Here is a 23566-nt window from a genome sequence, read left to right on the forward strand (position 1 = left end):
CAGTACTACACGTATGGCGATAGGGGCTGTGTCTCCCTTTTTGTTTGGAGTTTCTCGGTGCAGGAAGCCCCTACATAGCTACATCCTAGAGTAGCTTCCGAAGGTTTCAAGGCTTTGGTTACGCTTTGGGCCCGGCAAACAGAAGTTACTGATTCAAAGCACCAGAGGCACTTTTGACACAGGCCTGCGGGGAGCAGAGGTTGCACAGGGACAGTGTAGGGGAGCAGCCATGCAGGTGGCATGACACCTTTTGTAGAACGGGAAGATACCCGATGGAAAGATTACGACGTAGTACTGGGAAGTGCAACGCTGCCTAATGACGCGTTACAAAACCAGGACTAACATGCTCAGGACCAACGTCGAAGGCACGTGAGGGAGTGCTTTCCTTCCTCTAGCCCCCGGCTTAGTCATTTTCAGGGTATTACTTAATTTTCATCAAGGGACTGGAGACAGATCCGAGACTAGGTTTACGAGTAAATTATTTGGATGGAGTAACTAGCTCTTGAAGACAGCTAGTGAAATGGTACCTTACAGTGGGATTGAGTTGAATACGATCAATGAAGAAGAGAAAAGGCGACTACGAGCACAGGTGTATCTCAGGAAAAACAAAACCCCCTAAGCTGCGAAGTGAACCTGTGTCTACTTCTTTATCAGATCTGAGCAAGTGTTGTCTTCATGTTTGGGATCTACATTTAAAATAAGACTTCAGAAAAGTGACAGAAGTTATTTCAAAAACTTCAAACAGCCTTCATAGGAATTAAGGTGGCGGATTTCACCACAAACACATGAATCCTTGAAGGAAGAGACAACTAATCTGTATTTATTGCTCACCTCAAAGGAGCATTAGATGCAAGACTGTGGGTTCAACTATACAGAAAGTCTGATACACTAAGTACAAAGAAAGGGCTGGATGATGAATGGTATTAAAATGGATTTCACATTTTTCATGACTAGGAGAAGCATATGCTTAGTGTATTTTAAAGCTGAATGGGATTTTATAAATGACCTAACCTCCTTCCATGGAAGCCAGGTCCCGCCAGATGCTCTAGCGAAAAAGAGGTTCCTATGTCTAATAAGTTTGGTGAGCAAAAGATATCATCTCTCTCTCTCTTTGGAGAGTTGCAATACATGGCATTGCATTTATGGCCCCAAGAAGTCTTGCTTTCCCTTCTCAAGAAGGGGAGAAGAATTGACTTCAACTCAGAATTTCCCAAACGTAAACTTGATATCAGATATTAGAACATGTTAAATTTCTTGTTCCTTGAGACGGTCAGCCTAGATCAACTCCATCATTCTGAAGGCAGACTCAGTTACCTGACTGATCCCAGATCTGACTAGAGTTGGACAGGGCCGGAATGGGATTTTACCCATTCTACTCCACATTTCTTAAATCCTCCTGATATCAGTGAAAGGAAGCTGTGAATCAGCACAGAGGGTATCTTCTGTTATTTGGAGTTTTTGCTTTTTCTATTAAAATAAAGAAAAGCAAAGGAATGTGAGAGAACTCCTAACTGAAAAATATGAGTCACTTTCTTTAATTTGTTGGAACATGGTAAAGCATGCAAAAGAACTAGACAGAGATAAAATATTACTCTACAACAAACTATAAGTATGAATGTTATATTGATGCTCTGCCCTGGTTGCACTTAAAGCATTTGCTACATAGATTTTCCATTTGTTTTGAACAATTCCACGAATTCTCCACTACTGTTCAACAATGAAATACACCCTTGTTTCGGCCAGTGGCTGCTTTTGCCTATTAGGCATCAAAGCCTATCTTCCTGAGGCTCAAAACCAAACCACCACCAAGGAAACCTTCAAGAGCTCCTCTTTCCTGATTTCATGCAGTCTTGGTGGGCTTGTCAATCCAGGTGCTGCTTATTCTTTTCAAAGGATAGCTATCTAGGCCAACCGAATTGCTTCTCCCAGGAACTGGAGTCTCAAGAACAGTGACACAAGGAAAGGAGACGTGTTAGAGCTGAGAAAGTAGAAGGGCTGTGTCCTGATGAGGTCATTCTAATTGTCCACTTGTGTCTAGGTTCTGGATCCGCGGCACTGCCATGGTTACTGTTCATCCTGAGGCCTTCAGTTAAACATATCAATCTCTTTACTAGGGAGAAAGTTCCTCCGGTTTTGCTTAATTTAGGTAGAAACGGATAAATACCGTTTACAGGTTGAGAACCTTAATGAACATAGGTTCTTCAAGTGTTCTTGAGAACACTTTGCACATGGAGGAAGCATTACCAAATATTCATAATTAGGATAAGGGTCACACTGACGGTAATGAATTATCCCAGAAAAAGAGGACATAGAAGCTGTGAGTAATATTCAAGTAACTTAAGTGTGATGGGTAAAAATACAACTGCTAAAACCACTGGATTAAATGGGCATTTTGCTTATTTCATTTATAAACAAGGTGCCACGATTAAATATACATATATGGGTTTGGTGAGATCAGTCTTGGGCTGTGTATTGATTAACTAGTGTCTCATGATAGAAAGAATCCTACTTTCTTGTGGCTTCATTGTGTAATTTTATCAGGGAAATGACAAGCCTCGCTTTTCAGAAATGCCTTGAACTGAAGTGGAGTGTACAGTAAAATACAGATTTCCTCAAATGAACTGCCAAAACCATTAATCTTTATCTAAAGACCCATAATAACAGTTTGTTCTCAGTAGCAGGTGGGGGAGGGAGAGAAAATGTCTTCCAGAAAGCACTTTGGCAGTCAATCTGGTTGATAATAAAACTTGATGAAACATCTGTGATTAATATTAATTCTAATTCTCCCTTTAATGGATAATTGTGAAAAAGATAATTTATCCCATTTCATTTAGACTACAGCTGAGTTTTCCAATTTAGGAAAGGAACATTTTCCCATGTTTCTCAGGTATGAGACTCCATGGGGCGAAAAAACAGGTGGAGAAAACCTGCCAAAGGCAAAAATGCAATTTTCCAGTTCGCCCTGGAAAATATTTTGTATGAAATCAGCTGACCGCTGCGGTCTAGGATGTGGCCCCCAGAACGGTTCTCTAAGTGACAGACTGGTATTTCTGCATCTTCACCACTGGAGAACACTCTAAATAAACCACAGTGAACTGACAATATATTTTGATCGTATTTGATTCTGTGAAGAGACTGAGAAAAATGCCCTTGTGAGTAAATGACAGTAAGCTATTTCTGACCACTAGTGTATTTCAAACTAGTTGATGATAGGAACTATTTCTGACACATGCAAATGTATAATTCAAAGTACCCATAAAAATTTGTCATGGGAGCTACCATTAATTTTGACAGAAACTAGGAAAGTAACTAATTGCCTTTCAAATATCAATATTAAGAATACCACTTATTAAACTAGCCCTCTAACTCATTTGTAAATGGGAAACGTGAGGTATGGGTTGAAGCCCCTTGCCCAAATTAATACACCTGGTAAGTAATGGAGTTAAGACTCAGTTCTCCTCATTCTTGTCTCATCTACTTTCCTATACTTCTAATATTTAAAAGGAACCTATCAAATAATGGTCTTATTTTCTAGGAATCAGGACGTATTATATGATTAAAATCATAACTGCTGTCTAACCCATTTTGTAAGTAGTAAATAGTGAATAAATATACATCGCTGTTGACCTTTAATCATAACCGAATCACGGCTCCATTTAGATATACTCCTTTTTTCATCAGACTCTAACTAAATACCAGCGAGAAGAAAACATAAACTGACAAGCACGAAAGGTCACGGACAATAGGCGGCCCCCACTTCTTCAGTGCACCTTCCAAAAGCCCGTGTTATGTAATTAGAATATTACAGGAACTACTTGCTATTCTTTCTTTTCTCCCCAAGCACACATTTTTCTTCTGAACTGTTGGTCCAAAATGAGTATTTCTTATTGCTTGACATCATGCCTGTTTCTTCTCTGTTTGCATGTGGCTTTCGAATTCTTACCCCACTTACACTATTAACCACTTTGTAAAAGGAATTCATTTTATAGTGAAAATTGTATACAGAAACTTTAAAAAATTGTATGAGAAATACAAAAACTCCGAAGAGTCACCTGGTTCTTGTTTGCATCAGCAGGGTAAAATAGAATCTTATTTATGGATGAAGCAAACGAGACGGTTTGTTTAGTGTAGCAGAAGGAAGTATTTGTTATGACCAACGTGAATGAGCTGCCTCCCATAATCTCAGTCTATCTGGGTCTTTTACGTTACACGAGCTTGGTCTCTCTCAGCAGAGCTCCCTGCGCTGTACACACCCTCACGGAACAAAGACTGTCTTTTCTCCACACCAATGCTGTGGTTCCATTTACTCACATCTTCCAGTCCCTGCTTCTTCCTTGTCTTGAATTCAGACCCACCTCCTCCCACACTTTAAGCCAATGTTCCCAAAGTGTGGAATGAATATCACCTGCAGGAGAAACTGCTGGGGAGCTTGTTAAAAATGAAAATTCTGATAGCAATCTCCTAAAATTTAATGAATCACGCTTTCCGGAAGTGGACTCCAAGAAGTTGCACTTTTAGCCGCCCCCCACCCCGCCCCCGTCACTAACGTGAGGATAGTATCTTAAACCCTGAAACCTGAATTTCACCTTGCCCCTCAAGTCAGCGTGTCACAAGGGCGTCCGCCTGAAGCTGTCCTCTCTCTTTTTTATGGACAGTGTCAATCTTGTAATTTACTTTGTTTCTCTTTTTGCTGTCATTTTCATGACTATGTTTTTTCTCACATTCAACTATGAGCTCTTGGAGGAGCAAGATTACATCGAATACTTTCTATCGTCACATTAGGGTGTCTGCAACATCGGCCAGATGGCTACACTCAGTTCAGTAAGTATTGATGGGTTAACTAATGAGAAAATAAGAATACTGAGGTGTATCCTTCTATAGCCACTGTAGATTTTTCTGTGGCCACAAATTTAATGATGTACATGTACCAAGAGCCCATGTGGAGTTTAATGAATGATTTTACATAGTGTTTTAAAATATAAACATTTCGAAAAACAGCTGCAATAAATCCTCTAAAATGGTAAACACATCCTATCAAAAGGTCAGAAATTCTGTTATTTGATTAAATTAACAACCCAGGAAATGTTATTGGTGTAGCAATTCTCCTTAATAAAAACCGCATAAAAGTCAATGCAAAAAAAAGGAAAAAAAATTAGAAATCTGCACCTATAGCAGAGCTGAATGGACACAGAAAACAATATAGAAAAAACAGAAATTCAAGTAGAGGGTATTACTATCTTTGAGATCAGAATAAATTCTCCTCAAGTGCCAGTACTTTTTATGGAATGAGCTTCCGAACATCACTTGCCATATACGGAAAAGAGCTAAAAGCATGAACGGTTGAGTCAGAATGTCTTTTGGCTCAACTCAGCTCTGGGCTCCACCACTCATGAGCAGTGTGGTTTCCGGCAAGTAATTTGACCTCTCTGTGCTTCAGTTTCCTCACCAGTAAAATGAGAACGGTACCAGCGCCTAACACACAGTTGGGATAAAGTCCAGATGAGACAAGATCTATGACTGTGTGGGGATGGATAAGTGGTTTCTACCTGCCAGCTATGATAACCAGCCAGCATCGGGCCCCTAAGGTAAATCATTTCAATGTATTTGTATGATAAGGCCCAAATCAATTTCCCCTTCAAAAACATACTACTCCCTATTGCCTTCTAGGTAAGTTCTAAATTCGTCAGAACAGAATTAATGGCCCTCCCTAATCTGGCCCAATCTGTCCAGTGTTATTTTTCAAATACTTTCCATTCTAGTCAGCCCTGTCTTTTCATTGATTCTGGGAGTCTGGCTGTTCTGATTTCCTTATCGGGAGAGGAGAGGCAGGTGAGAGTGGAAGTCCACCGGAGTGGTGTGAAGTTTGTTCTCTGGTGTGCTGCTGGGTGGTCTCCCCGTCCCTGGCAAGTGCCCCCATGAACAGGTGCCACGCCCTTGCTGTGTGAAATCCTGGAGCTGCACCCGGGGGCTGCAATTCCTGAACTTTGTTCTAAAGATGTTATTAATTCTCCAGGCAGCCCTTCTCCTCGTAGAATCTCTCCTCCTTTTCCTTGAATTTGCAAAAATGTGTTATAAAACTCCAAATTTGTGAAAAACTGGTGGATTTTAAAATAACAACGGCCACTGCAACTAGTAATAATAATGAACACAATAATTTGCTGCTGCTGTGCTGCTTACACACAAGGCGAAAGCAGTCCCCAACATGTTATATTAACAAGCTGAGATGCTGAGACAGTTGGTCACAAGGCTTTGCAATATATCCACCAAGGCCTACGCTGTGCTATTGATTGTGTTAATCACATTTAAGCCTCTGAAAAATGACTCAGGGTACCAAAGAGACATACACTTTCAACAGTCTCGCTAATCATTGTGTTTTTCATCACAACTGAAGTAGGGGGAGTGAATGACACATTTTATTCTGTCTTCCTGTTCTGACCCCACAAGCCACTAGACAGTGCTCTACGTTGTTTTGAAAACACAGATGACCCCTAGCATGTGAAGCTCAGCGGTACACCGACACGAAACATCCCTCGGTAAGTCGCATGAGCCATTTTTAGAACTGGCTTTGCCTTCAATTCCAGGGTGTCGGTAGGACTCATGTACAGACTTGCTAGGGATGCTTGAGATCGGTGTGATTTGAACTTCTTTTAAAATATTTATTATGAATTAAGTGAATAAAGAGCTGAGACTTGGGAGACTAAGGGGGTCTGAATCCTGACTCCCTTACTAACGACGGGATCTCAGGCAAGTTACTTAACTTCGCTCAGCCGGTTTCCTCATCTGTACAATGGGGATAATAACAGTACCCACCTTGCAGATGAGGATGCAACAAGGGAAGACAAGTCCAGTGCCTGGCACGTAGCAAGCCTGCAATAAACGCTACCTCACTGTAATTGTGATTATCGGAGCTCCTACCTATCAGTCAAGGTATGAGTGAGCCTTTAGCAAAAGGCTGCTTTCACAATCATAATTGCTCTGAGGAGCGCCTGGGTGGCTCAGTTGGTTAAGCACAATAATAATTGCTCTGAACTAAACTTCATTTAAATCACTGCAGAATTCATTATATGGTCTCGAAAGAGATTCATCTGCCCAATACACAAGAAAGACCTTCAGGCGATCTATTCAAAGTTAAAAATAAACCGCCTATTCAATATATTTTTGGCTTAATTTTAGGCCCCTTGTTCAGATTTGTTCCTTAAAACTTAGGTCTAAAATAAAGCAAGAAGTTCTAAATTCAAAGTTGAGGGCCCACTGAAACCGTTAAAGCCAAACAAACAGGCACACTTCATCCATTCAGGTTGAGTCAGAGCCTGTGATAATGTACTTAGGGAGAAAATTAACCTGAAAAAATTTTTGCAAAAAAAAAAAAAAATTAGAAAAAGCAAATTCACATTAGAAACTGGATATTGGAGCTAATAAAAACTGGGCAAGTTTAAATTAAAGACAATGTATATTCTCAGAGACAAGACTTGGTTTTAAAGATCTGGTGGAGAAAAGGGAGTCCTAACTATACTTACCTAACTTTACTGTAGGTCAAACTAGCTGGAAATATTGTACATCTGTGAACATAGTACAATGAGAAGATAGCATCATTTCAGTTTCTAACAATAATACACTGGCTGACTATTCTCCAATTTGTGGTATTTCACTTCTAGGACTGAGGGTGAATTAATATTTTGTAAAGCTTTAAATGTTAAAACCAAACCTGGATATGGCACATATATCAAAGTTATGTTCCTAATGTGAATTTTCTACCAACTGCCTAAAAATATCTGATGGTAAAGGAAGCCTGTTGCCGAAGTCCACACATTTCCCCTATTAAACAGAGGTAAGCCATATCCCCAAGAAACCATATTTCAAGCCCACAGGATACTCATGAACTAAAATAATGAATGATAATGCCTCGTTCCCTGCATTAATATTAAAGAAAAGAGAAAATAGAAAACTTTATAGCCACTATCAGCTCTCTGAACCATAAATCTCAAGTTTTGAGAATTGCTTCCCAAAAGGGTAGGGAGCGGGGGGGGGGGGCGGATGAGCTGTGAGAGCACTTTGGAGCCTAGAGATATTTTTTAGCAAGCCAGCAAAGCACTGACACAAATTTCTACATATCTCTGGCTGTGAAAAGTCTCATTTGTGGTGATTTATATTTCCTCATAAAGAACTCTGTAGATAATATAAGCCTGCTGTGAGGCTGTATGACAACTTTCAAACCAAGAGTTACACGACCATTCTGTTAAAATAGAGCAAGAATAGATGAGTGGGAAAATCTGTAGAAACAGTATTTCTTCTGATGAAAGGCCAAAGTCTGGCTTTTCCAGCATGCACAGTGTTCAGAGGTTCACCTTTCGCTCCATGTACATGTCTCATGGATAACATTGTGGTCATCTGTATGAGAAAGTATTATTTTTTCCCCCCGAAGATTGACTAAGTGCATTTGGTGTGTGCATGCTTGTGTAATTTACAACAAAGGACACTTAGACATCATCACACTGGAGTTCAGTTGCCTTAATAAGTTACTAAGGGAAACACAGAGAATAGCATGCTGACAGCCCAAAGTCAATGAAGTATAAACACTGTTATTCCAAGTGTCACTGGCGTGTTATTTCCATTTCTCCTGGCATCTGCTCTATGTAACGCTGCACACACACGCGATACAGCAGCTCATTAAACTGTTTTCAGTTAACTCTGCAACCAGATTAGTACATTACATGTTTATAAGGCTGAGAATTACTGCTTCCCTGTGAAATTACACAATTAATCAGGTGCGTTATTTCTCGGGGAGATGTGGCCACTTTTGACATTTAGGGATAAAAAAACATACAAAAAACCAGAAAAAAACCAATCCTTTCATTTGTTCCATTTCGGCATTTAGTCTCAGTGTGGTAACACGAAGCAAAAGGCGGCATAATTCCCTCCTCCCCCTCAGGAGGTCAGAACTCTCTATGTTCCCGCAGTCTCGTAATAGCATTTTAAATTCTTGAAAGGAGCACAAATAAAAATTATTGTTTTTGAACTTCTTATCTGAGTGTCACAGCCTTTGAAAACTTCAAACAACGCAAAGAGTACTTATGAGTCTTTAGTTTTGTATGGCTTATACCGTGAATTTCCATCAAGTCCCAATTATTCAACAGCTTTTGAGCGCCCTTTGCGAACTTTAAGGCGGCTCCCAAAGTCAAAACCTATTAAGCAGGGATGTGAGTTCCAGCTTCCGTTTTCACAGACCTGGCATTAATTCCTCTGATTCTTTCTAACAGCGCCTCATCTCTTAGGCAAGTCATGTACTGGGGGGATGCATTTCTTTTAAAAATCCTCCCCACCTGACCAAATAATACTGCCAACTTTTTAAAAATATTGAATTGTTTTAAAATATCCTGTGTTCCTATTAGTTGCCCCCTCCACCTTCGGGTCTACTCAGACTATGTGAAACATGGGTCAAGCCTCCACGCTCTGCCCAGGCCTAAGCTGGTGTCAAGCATTCCTGTTCCGGAAGGTTAACAGGGCACCTGGCAACAAACTGCCGTTTCCGTAAGAGAAACTCACAATTAACATAGAAAAATATCCTGAAGTCTCTAAATATCCTCTTTTATGTTCTTTATTTAACCTTCATTTAAGAGCCCTTGAAATCCATTCATGCTTTCCAAAAAGATGGCTAGGGACAACTTGAAACAGACACAATTCTCTAAACTCATTCTTTAAATAAAAAAGGTGCATTCTTGCAGGTTCACAAGAGACCCCTGAAGTACACAAAGGAAATAGAACAACTGTTTTCACGCACAAATCTGATGTGATCCAGGCGAACTTCCAGTGTCTGAGTGCAGAGCAACTGTTCCACTCACTGGATATTCAGAAAAAAGCAAAACTAAACAACAACAACAAAGAACTAAACTAAATAGGTCTTAGTGACTACGATATACTCTGTACCTGAGCAATTGCCATTTGATGTTTGTGCCATATTCATGCCTTCCCATGTTAGCAAACATTAAAATGTGTCAACTTCCTAACACTGCCCCTCAACTCCTTTCTCTATTAATATAAATACGTCTTGCTCAATACTATGTTCTGGGTTTACATATTTTAAAAATTATAGGAGGTGAACTAGTATTCGACCACAGTCCTTCTGGAAATTCCAGTTATAAACCCCTTGGATCTCAGCTGAAGTATATGCTAGAGTATGTAATGCTAAAATATGGTTCTAGTAATCAAAAGCATTTTTCAATAATAAAAGCAAAACGCGCACGCGCGCGCGCACACATACACTGAAGCAAATACTGAGTTGTTCATTTTAAAAAAGAACACAGTGCTTACAGGTCACCTCCCCTGCAAGAGTAAAAGACTAAGAAAGATGAAAAAGATTACCTCCTGCTTTGATAAATGTATCGTTTTGATACTCTTGTATTTCAATAAGAACAACTCAGAAAAAAGGCAGATTGGTGTGAACTGACAGGCCTGAAATAATTCCTAATGTCCATTACTAAAGTAAACTGCTGAAAGACTGGACATCCAAAGGGGAATGAAGACTTCCTTAGGCATATGTAATCCAAGCATAACGTTCCTTCAGAATATAGGGCAAAGACTCAAAATGTGAATCTTTACAAGGCATTTGTGAAATTTTTTACTCCAGTATAAATGAGGGCTGTTCAAGGTATGGTAACTTTCCAAAGGGCAAACAGTTTTTTGGACGTGGATTGTGGAAGTCATTTTTTTGGTGGTCAACTGATCCTGTGAAAATATTTATTTGAACCTTGGGAATAAGAAAGGTTGTGATAATAAATTATTATTATATACCCTTTTTACAGATGAAGAAAGTGAGGCTTCGTTATCCACAGATACATGGCTACTAGGAGTACAGGAGGATTTGAGGGCAAGGCTGCATCTACCCTCTATAAATGAGAGTCTGTGCCTTTTTCTTTTAAAACCATGCTCTACTCTCCCCCTTTGATGTAGTGTATCCTCATCATATGATCAAAAAACATTATTCAAAAATCAGGGAGGAGTGCCTGGTGGCTCAGTTGGTTAAGCGTCTGACTCTTGGTATCAGCTCAGGTTATGATCTCAAAGTTTTGTGAGTTCAAGTCCCACACTGCACACTGATGGCACAGAGCCTGCTCGGGATTCTCTCTCCCTGTTCTCCTCGGCTCATGCTCTGTCTCTCTAAAAATAAACAAACTTAAAAAAAAAGTTGGAGCTCCCGGGTGGCTCAGTCTGTTAAGCTTCCAACTTCAGCTTGGGTCATGATCTCGCAGTTTGTGGGTTCAAGACCCACATTGGGCTCTGTGCTGACAGCTAAGAGCCTAGAGCCTCCTCTGGATTCTGTGTCTCCCTCTCTGTCTGCCCTTACCCCACTCACACTCTGTCTCTGTCTCCCCCCTCCCCCAAAAGAAAAAAGAAAGAAAAAGAAACCAACCAACCAACCAACAAGGGATTTGTTGCAGTGGCTTCAGTAAAACCTAGGGCTTCCAATTTATCTGTTCTTCTCATACATTAGCATGTAAGAAAAAAATTAATTGTTTTGTTCTTGGTTCACTATTATGGCATTTATTCATTCAACAAATATTTACTGAACACCATTCTAGATACTATTTTCTACTATTTCTTATTTAAAACATTCAGTTTTAAATCAGTATGATGGTTATGCAGATTCTCCACGCTATGGAGAGTTTGCCTGATTTTAGCAACATTTCTATGAGACACTATTACTCTAAGTTCCAAACAACTCAACCTTCAAATGACCTTTTGAGCTTTCGGAACATACCCGGTTGGCAAGTAAAGCACTTACTTTAATATTCTCTGGATTTACTGAATATTCTTTTCTCTTTTAAAAGGACAGTCAATAACTGTACTGTACACTCAAATGATTTCTGAAGCTGATCTTCATCATTCCTTTAAGACATCTCTTCAGAATTCAGGTTATTTTGTCAGTTTTCAAAATTGTGTAGTGCACATATAAAGTGCTTCATAGCTTAAGACTGTAAACTTTTAATTAAAGCGCATAAAGCAGAGAATTAACAGTTTACCACATGCTTTCAAGGAGTTATAAACTGTGGGTTTAAGAATGATGCCCATAGTAACTTAGACTGTCCTCATGATTTTCTTTTTAATTTTGAAAAATATGTCCACTAAAAAGACTGGAGCCAGAGTCTTCAGCTCCCTGATTGTTCTTTTCATTGATGTTTTCAGGATTCTAACTTCAAAGAAATGGCCTCTGTTAGCTCGGCACTTCTATAACCCTATCAGTATGAAGGCTGATGACTAAAACAACATGCGCCTACAAGCTTACTCGCCAGTGAGTTTAGGACGAGTGTGTTCCCCAATAACCTCTTAGAAACTCCTGGATTCTGTCTCGGTGCTCTAACTATAAGTCATCTTTTACTCGGAGTATCTTCTTTTGAAGACAACTAGACCTTAGATGTGGCAAATGCTAGTATATTTCTTTGCCTTTTTGTATCATTTTCAGAAAATGACATTTGCCTTCTTCACAGTAGGTCTCACGTTAAGACTCTCTTGTTCCTGGGGCCCCTGGGTGGCTCAGTCGGTTAAGTGTCTGACTCCTGGTTTTGGCTCAGACCACGATCTCACGGCTCCTGAGATCAAGCCCTGAGTCAGGCTCCACGCTGATGGTGTGGAGCCTGCTTGGGATTCTCGCTCTCTTACCCTCTCTCTGCCCCTCCCCTACTCATTCTCTCTCGAGCTCTTTCAAAATAAATTAAAAAAAAAAAAAAAAAACCTTAGAAAAGAACACAACTCACTCATTCCTAAATTAAGCGTGCAATCATGATTCAGTCTAGAGGCTGAATATTCACTGGATTTAAGGAGAATTTCTTTGGCCCAAATGCTGGGTCCGAAAAGTTATCGTATTAAAAGGGTCACCCATCTGGGAAGATACAGCTGACATATCATTTGGAGATGGACGAGTATTCTTTGGAGAACGGAAAATGCACACATGTGTTTAAGAATCCATCTTCCTACCATCGAGTTGTGATTTCCAGCAGAGTTTACAAAGTAAAATTCTCTCAACAGGAGGGCTCACACTGGTTTTAACCTTAAAAACAAAATACAAAGTAAAGTCTGTTTTTGCTTTTTAATCGTATGAGACCTACGACTTTATCTCTTTACTTCCTTTTACTTATCTATTCACGGAATTTCCTCTCAGATCAGCCACTTCTTATCTGTGTGAACCTTTCTCAAGTCACCTAATCTCTCCGTGCCTGTTTTTTTGCCTACAAAATGGGAAAGGAGAACTGTACCTTACTGTGCTGTTTTAGAGAATTCCAGGGGTTTAGAACGGTGCTTGGAATAGAGTAAGTGCTCCGTAAACAGTGGTGACCTTTACTTATTGAACATCTACTATGCGCCCAACAGTGTAATACAGGGCATAGAGCAGGTATAGCCATGAACAAACAACCAAAAGTACACAATGTCAGACGCGAGGAGTGCTTGAGGGAAAATAAAGCAGGTTGAGAATGATGGAGATGTTCTCTTTATACAGGGAGATCGGAATGCCTCTCTGATAAAGACTTTTCTCTTTTAGTGCAGACCTAAAGAAAGTGAGCGAGAGCAAGGGACGTGGATGCTGGAGCAATGAGCACCCCAGGCAAAGAGAAGATAAAGTGCCAAGGCCCTCCTGTGGAGCTTGGGGGAGGCCACTAGACAGGAAGGAGGTGGGGAGAGGGGGCAGCCGGGGTGGGGGGTGCTGGAGTGGAGACAGTTAGGCACAGTGAGAGGACAAGAAGTCACAGAGGCAAGGGTGGTGGAAGAGAAGGGTGCCTGCCACGGAGGACCTGTTGGTCCAGGTTGGAGACTGAGCATTTCCTCTTGCTGGAGGGCTCGGAACAGCAGCGACCGCAGTGGGAAAAGCAGGAGCCTGCTGCGTGCGTCGCAACCGCAGCTGATGGGGACTTGGATAGGTTGGTAGGGGCCGAACGTTCAATAATGCTAATACGTGTCTCCACCCTGCATTTCCCCTAAAGATACTCCTTTAACTGGCATTTATTGAACACCTACTAAGTAAGGCACTGGGCCGAAACATTTTATAAATGTTATTTCTTACACTGATGTACAGACCCTTAGATAAAATATCGTAAGATCAGGATATTAGGGCTCCAAGCAATGTTTACAAGTCATCTAGTGCGGCTACATTATTTCGCAACCATGGAATTAGAAATCCAGAGAGATTAAATGATTTAGGCAAAATCATACAGTTAGTTAGGTCAAGGAAAGGGCCCAGGACTCAGTGTTCCTTACTGTACAAAAGAGGACTTTCAAAGTTAGCGTCTTACCGACTTAGAAAAATAACTTAAAGTGCCTTATTAACTTATTTCCCTTGGCTTCTTCTGATTTAAAAATAACAGCAGCAAAACTTCTTTCAAACTTGTTCTCATTAGGTTAATATTTATGAGAATCATTTTTAAAATGAATACTTCTGAAGTTTCTAAAATAACTCTTTGCCTTAGGAAGTCTATATAAATGACTATTGCCATAATCTACTGACTGGCAGTTCTGCAAATCTATCACTGAGAGAAAGACCACCGACTTTCCATAATTACTTTAGGATGCCAATCTCTTACCAAAATAACTCCTGTAGATTAAAAAATATTTGTCATATTCCAGAAGGGGCTCAGCCTGCCTTAGTATCAGCCACTGTAACAAGTTCATATACTGCCTGTTTCCAAAGACAGGAGGACTTAGCATAGAGTTGCTCTTGGGACACATAAAGGATTTAGGACAGTGAAGGACATTTTATTTCTAAGTAAACAGCAAATTTCACATACTTCCAACTACTCTAGTTTCTTAATCCGGTGTAACTCAAAGGAATTTAGAAGGAAAGAAATGTTACTAAGGATAAAGCAGAACTTGTAAATGATGCTCTGAATTGTGTCTTCTTTGAGTAAGTGAGGACTGGATATCCTGATATGAAATACAAACTCCTGTCTTCTGTTCCCCCAAGGCCAAGTGTGTATCTGAGTTTTGGTTCTCACCACTATCCTCCATCTTTCCCCTAGCACCCTAAAGAAGGACTGCCAAATGGTACAGCTTTCTTTTTCCTTTTGGAAAAGTTGTTAGAGATTTTAAGCCCTGGAGGATCTGACATATACCCCTGGGCCAGTGACGAACATTTTAGAAAAGTGACCAGGTGGCCAGGTAGGCTTGCTCCCGAGATCACCAACAGAGAGCTTCTTGTAAGGTAATAAGTGTGAAAAGAGCCACTTCCCAATCATCTTGTTCATTCCATGCATATTAGGAGTGAGGAAAATTCAACTGAGGGCCAATTCTCCCCTAAGAGTCCTTTAGTTTAATTATGACCACAGTAGATTAAACATCTGTGCGACATCCACGTTAGCTCTGCCGCTCCTGCTCTCAGCAGTGAAAGGAAGAGAGGAAACACTTTCACTACTAAAAAGAGATGCTCTTATGGTTCTAAAACATGGTTGAAAATTCAATTTAACTGACTACGAGGCCAGTGTGCTTCTTACAAATGAACATCTCTTTGCTGCTAATTTTGTGCTATTTTACCTTTCATTAAAAAAAGTAATTCAGGTTAAACTCAGCTGAACAGCAAAAAGCTCTTGATATTTTGAAGCATTTTGGAACAATTACTTTGACAGGAGCCCTTGACAGTTAAATGACTCCGTTAAATGAATGTTATAGAAGACACATAATGATTTTTAGTGAAATATTGAATTTAACCACAAATGAGGAAAAACCAGTCATAAGCACTATGGGTATATTTGAATAATAACATCTTGCTTATGAACCTCAATGGATTCTATAATTTCTAATAATCACGCAATCAACTAGTTAGCTGGTATGTTTCCTACCTCAGGGCTCTCAATTCAGTTTTCGTTTTTGTTGTTGTGTTTTAATCTCAGAAATAAATATGTAAATTTGGGAAATGGCAGTAAGTTCCTTTTCCATCAGTAGGGTATTTTAGACCTAGGCAATTCATGACAGCCATCCCACCACTTACATCTTCCTCTTTCCTTTTCCCCATTTGCTGAATGAGATTCTTTCACGAAGTAAAAGATCAGTAAAATCAAGAGGCTGCTGCCTGAGAACATGTGAATTCACTGAATGCCAGTGTTTCCTCCATCCGTGGGACTCAATATTCCTTTTCTTATTTTATGGATTGAATGTGAGATAGTATCAAGCCTTTTACGTGTTTTCTCATGACTAATGACCAAAGTATGTACTGAAATAATAAAACTGGCACTGTTCAATTTCCTTTTTAAATTCAATCTCAGTGTAAGTGGGAGTGCCCTGTCTATGATGGTGAAATCCATCTCATTATAAAATTCTGTTTTCTGGAGAAGAGGAACGAGAAATCCTTGCAGACTGAAAAAACATGTGGGTTAGGCGTCTGTGGGGACATTCAGGTTAAAGACGCGAGTCAGGAAAACAGGAATGTTTTTGTCTTGTTTGCCTGGCAAGAAGGGCTGAAAGATCAGTGCCAAGCATCCTGGGTGGTATTGCCTAGATCTCTACATGCTATATGCAGCCACACTTCTGGATTCTTTCAAGCATGGGAGTTACATGGACCCATGTACCCACTGCTCCCTGCATTTACCTTCATTCAGCAACTGCTTGTTTACATCTCCTCCCCACCAGATGGTCACTCCTTGAGGACAGGAGTGTCTTTTGATCTCGCACCCCCCAACATTTCTGAGCCACGAGAGGTTGTTCGATAAACGTTGAACAAAATAAATTTTGAATGAGAAACGTTTAGCTCCTTCAGCTGATAGTGAAAATACTTGGCAAGGGCCAGATAGTTTCAATATTGGATACTAGTAAGGTCCAGATATACAGCAGGCTGCCTAAATTAAGTATTACTTGTAAGCATCCTAACAGAGTGTGGTCCACAGACCAGTAGCATTGCGTCACATGGGAGCTTTGTAAGTGTGGAATCTCAGGCCCTGTAGCAGACCGCCTGAATCAGATTTGCCTTATACCAAGATGCCCAGGCGACTTCTGCACAGTGAAGTTTGACAAGCCTCTACTTAGCATGTATGACTAGTACGATGCCTGAAGAGGTGAGGGTGTCCATCGTGGATGAGAACCAAGGCCCCGTGAATATGGTAACTACAGAGGTCAGCTTGAGAGTTTTAGAGCTCTCTCAGGACAGACTCACAGGTGGGAAACTCACTCACACCAGTTCCTTTGGAACTTTCTAGATACTCTTCACGCTCTTTCCTGTTTAAAGACACAGCTGCTCTTAATAATGGTCTTTTCTCCTTGGTACAAAGAGAGTATTTATCGTCGGCATGCTGACATTTGCAGGAGTTTTGGCTTTCTCCACTGCAAGTGTGGATGATTGAAAGGATATTGCTGACACCTGAATAAGAAATCCAATGACTTCAAGCTATGTAAATTTAATTATTTCCTTTAATTTTTTTTTTTTTTTTTTTTTCAGGAGTCTCTTTTTCTTCTCCTCAGCTTTGGAGAAGTCCTAGCAATTTTCATTTAAAAGAAATACAAGTCAGCAGTGGTTCACTGAACAGGCTGACACGCAATTTCATAGGGGGAGAGGAGCTGTGTCTTTAATCTAATTTGTGCTTTCAATTCCCAGCTAATGTATCTAGGGACCCTGATGTATGCATTTACAAGGAGACATCTGTAATGCAGAGTCCAGCTCTCTGCAATTCTCTGAAACATGGGTAAGAAATTAGTCTGAGTTCTTGCAGCTGCCCTACAACACAATAAATCTTGGTATACTCACAGATGTAGAAATATTCCCGGCCTGGCCTGAATTCAAATCCTAGAGAAAAGGGTGTGAAGAGCTGGAATTTTTCAGAGAACTTCAGTGGTCCATTTGGAGAGTGAGGCCGGTTACATTCCCATCTCTTGAACCCTTTGGAAGTATGGTCGCAGGCACTGTAGCCATCAAAGTTCACCATGTAGAGGACATAACGCTCAGTCTTATCTTCTGGGACCGAGTCCTCGTAGTGAGGACAGAAAACATCCAGGTAGTCATTGATACAGACGTCGATGTGGTAGTCACCCCTCTGGAATCTGTCGGAAGAAGAAGAGAAAGAGGAGATTATTTACAAGGAAAAGACTTTCTGCTTAGAATCAGTGGTGGGATAGCTTTAATAATGCCGGTGCTGAAAGATTTAATATAGTAAGTTTTTATTGCATCCCATTATGATTCACAATATGTTACTGCTCCAAATCTAAGCAACAACAATTTTACAGAGGAATTCTATTACGTTGGTTTCAAAACACGCTGAAAATGGAACTCCTCACATTCATCTTAAGTAGTAAAGATACTGATTTGCTGTTTTCCTTTCATTCTTAAAATCACATATATTGAACCAAAGTTTTGATATTTCAAAATAGTGTTTCATTTGATGAGTGTTTTTGAATGAGTGAAGAAGTCGTTTCAAGAACAAATGAAGGACTGAATTGTTTTTGCTATAATTGAGACCATTCTCAATTTTCTATGCAAATGTAGAGAATTAGAGTCATGAAATTGAGAGAATTAGGACCATCAAATTTAAAGGTTGGAAAGAAAAGTCCTTGCACACTTCCCCATTGGAGGGAAATAAAAATCTAAGGCACAATGACAAAGCAGTGAGTGACTGAGCTTGACCAGGAATGGTGACTTTGGGTCCTAGTCAGCTGTTTCCCTTAGTGAATCTGCTTACGTCACAAACTCATTTCAGCTGATCTCTTTTGATGCCCCCCCCCCCCATCCCTTTCTATATTAAGAAAATGAAAACCTGCTAAATCAAATGAGCTTCTCCCCTCTCCCTGACCCAGCCATTTCTTTTAACTTTCTAGGTTGTGTCCTAGGGCTGGACTGATGAGTCGTGCAAGTAATGAGCCAGATGAATACAGCAAACCCAGGACCACTTCCATCCTGAAATAGTTAAAATACACACGGCACACACATGTGCATGCATACCACCTTACACACTGCACTGTCTGCTTCAATTCATACCTTACAAAAGTTTTGCTTATTTGTGTTAATTAATATGTCTTTCCCCATCGGATGAACAGATTTCTCAGGAACTAATGACATGTGAAACAGGAATTGTTACGTATACAGCTTTCTAAAATCAGGATAGAAAAGCCTACAAAACCCCTCTCTTTTTAGCTAATGAGGAAATTCTCTGAGTCCTTAGAAGGTTCATCATAAAACTGTGTCACTGCCAAGAGACAAGCACCCATCAAGTCATATAGTCTTCAAGTCAGATGGTCTCAGTGTGAACACGTCCCAGTGTCAGTGAGCTGTTCTACTCCGTTTATGGACATGTCTACGTTTTATCCAGTTTCCTCGTATACACAGCATCAAGTTCCTTCTGTGTAATTGTTATCCAGCAATCCTACTCCCACTGCCTGACATCACCAAGAACAAATCTAATTCTTGCACCAGGCACTCCACAAAACATTGGGATGCATCAACTAGGTCTCTGTATCTTCCTTTCTCATGACGTGCAAATCCTGATTTGCTTGGTTATTTCTGTTCCCAGGCTCCTCACATTCTAGTTTCTCAACTCTCCTCATGTTCTCTGGTTTCCCAGGGTTCCCATTAAAATGTAGCACCCAGACACACAGACACCTCTGACGGGCAGTTGTGACCAGCGTTCGGCCCAAGAGATGTACTACCACCTTCACTCTGGATACTACCCATTCATTAAAGAAGCAGAGATTCCTTTCTGAAATACAATGTGATAAAAGTGGACACTACTCATTTTAGTGAGTAGACCTCGATTTAAGGGCTGGGTTGCTGCTGGTTGGGTAGGAGAATCATAAACCACCTGAGCCTCAGTTCCCTCATATGTGAGTTTCAACAATAATGAGAATCTGCCTTGCTAACCTCACACCACTGCTTCAAGTCTCCAATGATGAGATGTCTGAAAAGCGCCATGTGAATGTGCAGTACTATTATCATCAGGATATACTAAAGCATATTAAAATTGATAACACAATACTAATTCTTAAACAACAGCAGTAAACATATACAACATCAGTAACAATAATCCCTGTTTCCCTTTTAAAAATAATATAAAAATCCTACATTCTGTCCTTAAATATCAAATGATCCACAGAAACACTCATTTGATCAATGCTTTTGAAAGCAGCATGCTGATTTATACAAGGAGAATAAGGAAAGATGATCAGATCACTTTGTAAGTTAGAGGATCACAAAATACATAAACATTAAAAAAAAAAAAACCCAGTTGGAAGTATTTATTTCTTTATATTTACAATGATCATGGAACTAGGTTTACTTTTTCTTCATTACTGGCAGACGATGATTTGTCAAGATGCAAGGAAAGCCTGTGTTGCTTTTAAAAGATTTCTGAACATCAAGGTAACATCACTGCCAAAGTACAAAGAAAAGACACTGCAACGTTCAGATAAAAGGGTGCTGGGATATGAATCATCAGCACTCAGAGCAGCCTGACAGTTCTGGCTGGGCGCCAGGCAAGAAATGCAGCAGGAGGCAATGCCCAGATGCACTTTATATTATTATATTATTATTATAGATTTTAAAGACATTCAAGGGGGAAGTTTTTCCCTTCCCTAAGTGTCACTCATTTTAGCTTCTACTAGCACTTGACACTGCTTAAAAGTGAAAAAAAAAAAAAAAAATTAAAACGGCCACTGTCCAGACTCATTTGCTTATTGCTTTAGTCTACAAATTGTCATGATTTTTTGATGTCTTGAGTTTACTTTCCCTTGTCCAACTTTTATCCCTGTTAATACTGCTTAAGTTTTAATAAAACAAGCCATGAGACTGAAGACACATTTTACACTGGGTTGACCTTCTCCCTTTCTGACGACATTTTACTCTGTGTAGGGTGTTAAAGGAATCACTGTGGAGCCTATTTTGAATATGTGATCACCCCAGCAGTTAGTACTTGTACCCCTCTACCCACGTGACAAAGAAGATGAATCACCACAGAATCAACTTATACTTTTGTTTCAGATCCTTAATTTGTATAAGTTAGTTCAATAATGTAATTTCCCCCAAATGGACAATATAAACATAAAAACATTAATGAACAAAAACTCATAAAAGGCAGTTCTGTTATGTACCCAAGTACAATCCAAAGAAAAGTTTAGGGGGGGTTAGATAGTCTAATATTACCCCAAACCATGCTCTTTGGCTACAAAGTAGTACTGGATCATTCTTTGGGGGCCTTACTGTGAAGAGGCACACACGTATGGCTAATATAATTGTTTATTATATTATGTTCATTATCTCAATTTAATCTCCATCGCAAATCCTAAGAAACACTATTAGTACTCCCCCTTAAAAACGAGATACTGACAATGTGCTCAATGTCACCCAACTAGTAAAATGTGGGGGCAGAAGTCAAGTCCAAGCATACAGACCTCGGAACTGAAGTTCTTTACCATCCTGCTACTCTACTTCTGGAGAGAGTAAATGGCTCAAGTTAAGTCCTTAGGTCAACTCTGTATTCCCCCAGAAGGGCAGTTCTAGTTCTTGACAGGGTTTCGGGTCTCTCCTTAGTTCACTGATGCGACAAGCACTTGCTACATCCAGCATCTTCTGTGTTACGGCTTTATGTGTGTTGTCACATGAAATCCTTATTAGATACTTATCATTAGTTTGATTTGACAAATGGGGAAATGACACTCAGGTTGTTATCCTCTTAGTTCATTTTTTTTCCCTCATAGGAAATAAGCAGCAGAGTTAGAATTTCAACCCATGTTATCATCTGGTCCTGAAGCCAAATCTCTTCCCTCTTAAATGCAATGGTTTCAAAGTTTTACCAGTTGTAATTTCCCTGACCTGAAGGAGCCCTTTTAAGGTTTTTGGTGCCATCGGGTTACCTTATCTTCATACTGCTCTTCCAGGCAAGTCTGCTGCAAAGGGTCCTGGCCCTGCTCCCTCCCCACTACATTGGTTCCAAACTCCTAAACTGAAGGGTGTGTCAGCATACAGACTACTTCTCAGACAGCAGGGTTAGCCCCTGACCCATGTGCATCGGTCTGCTCTTTCACGGAATGAAGTGCTATTAGGCTCAGTAGCTGCTGACATAAAGTCGTCTTCTTTTTTCCCCATCAGGAACCTGCTTTCATGAGCTTTAGTTCCTATTAAAAGAGCAAATTCACATCTAGGAAGAATGATTCCACATGCCAATATTGACAAATGTCATGGGCGGCATGGCTGCTGCTTTAAGCACACTGGTAAATTTCTTGGAAATCTTCTTGTAAAGGTCTCGCTTTTACTCCTTTTCTTTAATTCCATCCACCGTATCTGTGGTGCTCTCCCTCTCTGGAATCATTGCATATGATGAAGCGTAAGAATTTCTGGCTCCACACCAACAAGCCAGCAATAATTACAATATGATCTCTACTAAATTATCACAGTGGTTTACAATGTAAACGCATGCACAGCTACCACACTTAGAAAAGTGATTGTGTTTGAGTAATACGATTACTGCCCTGTGTTCTCATAATACAAAAGTCTCAAATGCCAGGAAACATCTTGTATGCATAGAACGATGGCCCTTGTTCTCTGCTGAGTTGCATGGCTGTGAGCGCCAGCGCTCCATGTAACATACGATAGTACATATACCCTGTTATGGGAAGAATGCATTGTATACAGTTACCAACATTGGACAGGAGGCTGGATGAGAATCAATGTCCTATATCTATTATGAAAGGGACATTCTAGTTAATTAAGAGGAAGAAAATTCAGTATGGTAACTAGTTCTTTTTTATCAACTCAATTACCAAACATGAATTATGCACTTTATGGTAGGTCTTGATGTCCCAGAAGCTGCCTGGAACGGTTGGATATAAAAAGCACATTCCACGGCTACTGACAGCAAAAGTAACAACTGAAGCTGGGATTTGAGCTAGAAGGTTTATTCACAGACATGCATGTCTTAGTTTGTCTTCAGTATTTATCTTCAGGGCTTGCCTGATAACATTCCACAGCTAACCAGTTTTGATTATAAACTTAAGACTATTATTAATATCTCTCTCCTTATTTAACCTGTCTGCCAAAAGTGATTCATGACTTGAATTCAAATGAAATGAAGACACAGATGTCCTAATAGTCAACTGTCTGCGTTTTCACTGAAGTTGTCAACGGTGACCCAGCTTTGTCCCCAGACAGGGACCGAACATTGCTTCCTGACCAGAGTCAGCAAGAACCATAAAGACTTCACTCCTTCTAACCCAAGAATTTATCTGCAAACTGAGAGACGAGCCATCTAGTACTTGAATACACTGGTCGTTTACCAACTTCTCATGGAAGTCCTCCACTTACTCTGATGCTGTCCTTGGTTTCTCTTCGCTATGGCAAGTAGATGTCCCCTGGCTTTCTTTCTCAGTGCATGAGTCTTCACACCATTGACCTCACTTCCTCCTCTGCCCCATATGCTTATGTGCGGGGGATACAGACAGCTGGGAGCGCCAAATGCAAAGGGCTCCCGGGCAGCGCCCCGGGTTTCAGGCTGCGGCGGAGCAGCACCGTACCCATCCTTCTTTGAACTTGTCTTTCGCCCCTTTCCCCTGCAGTGAGCCTCCCCTCCTTCCTTCCTCATCTGCCAAAGCCAAGATGCATTTCATTTTAGTAGCTGGA

The 23566-nt window shown here is 40.3% G+C and overlaps 1 protein-coding gene and 1 long non-coding RNA gene across 4 annotated transcripts in view; one reads left to right on the forward strand and one right to left on the reverse strand.

Moving 5' to 3' along the window:
* Nucleotides 1-20130, forward strand: part of LOC120240775 — a 35180-nt gene extending 15050 nt beyond the window's left edge. The window contains exons 2-5 of one of the 3 annotated variants that reach the window (XR_005530719.1): nt 5438-5585; nt 6445-6533; nt 7656-7828; nt 18778-20130. This is a non-coding gene — a long non-coding RNA (uncharacterized LOC120240775). Of the gene's footprint in view, nt 1-5437; nt 5586-6444; nt 6534-7655; nt 11063-18777 lie in introns of those variants that run through there. The other 2 variants (XR_005530720.1, XR_005530718.1) reach the window with 2 other exon arrangements.
* EFNA5 (ephrin A5) overlaps nt 1-23566 on the reverse strand; it is a 283207-nt gene that overhangs the window by 29739 nt on the left and 229902 nt on the right. Inside the window, exon 3 of the mRNA XM_039245605.1 lies at nt 17714-18006. Within this exon, the coding sequence (XP_039101536.1) occupies nt 17714-18006 (293 nt within the window). The remainder of the gene's footprint in view (nt 1-17713; nt 18007-23566) is intronic.

This window comes from Hyaena hyaena, unplaced genomic scaffold (genome assembly GCF_003009895.1).
Source record: "Hyaena hyaena isolate Hyena2069 unplaced genomic scaffold, ASM300989v1 scaffold_264, whole genome shotgun sequence".
NCBI classification, from domain to species: domain Eukaryota; kingdom Metazoa; phylum Chordata; class Mammalia; order Carnivora; family Hyaenidae; genus Hyaena; species Hyaena hyaena.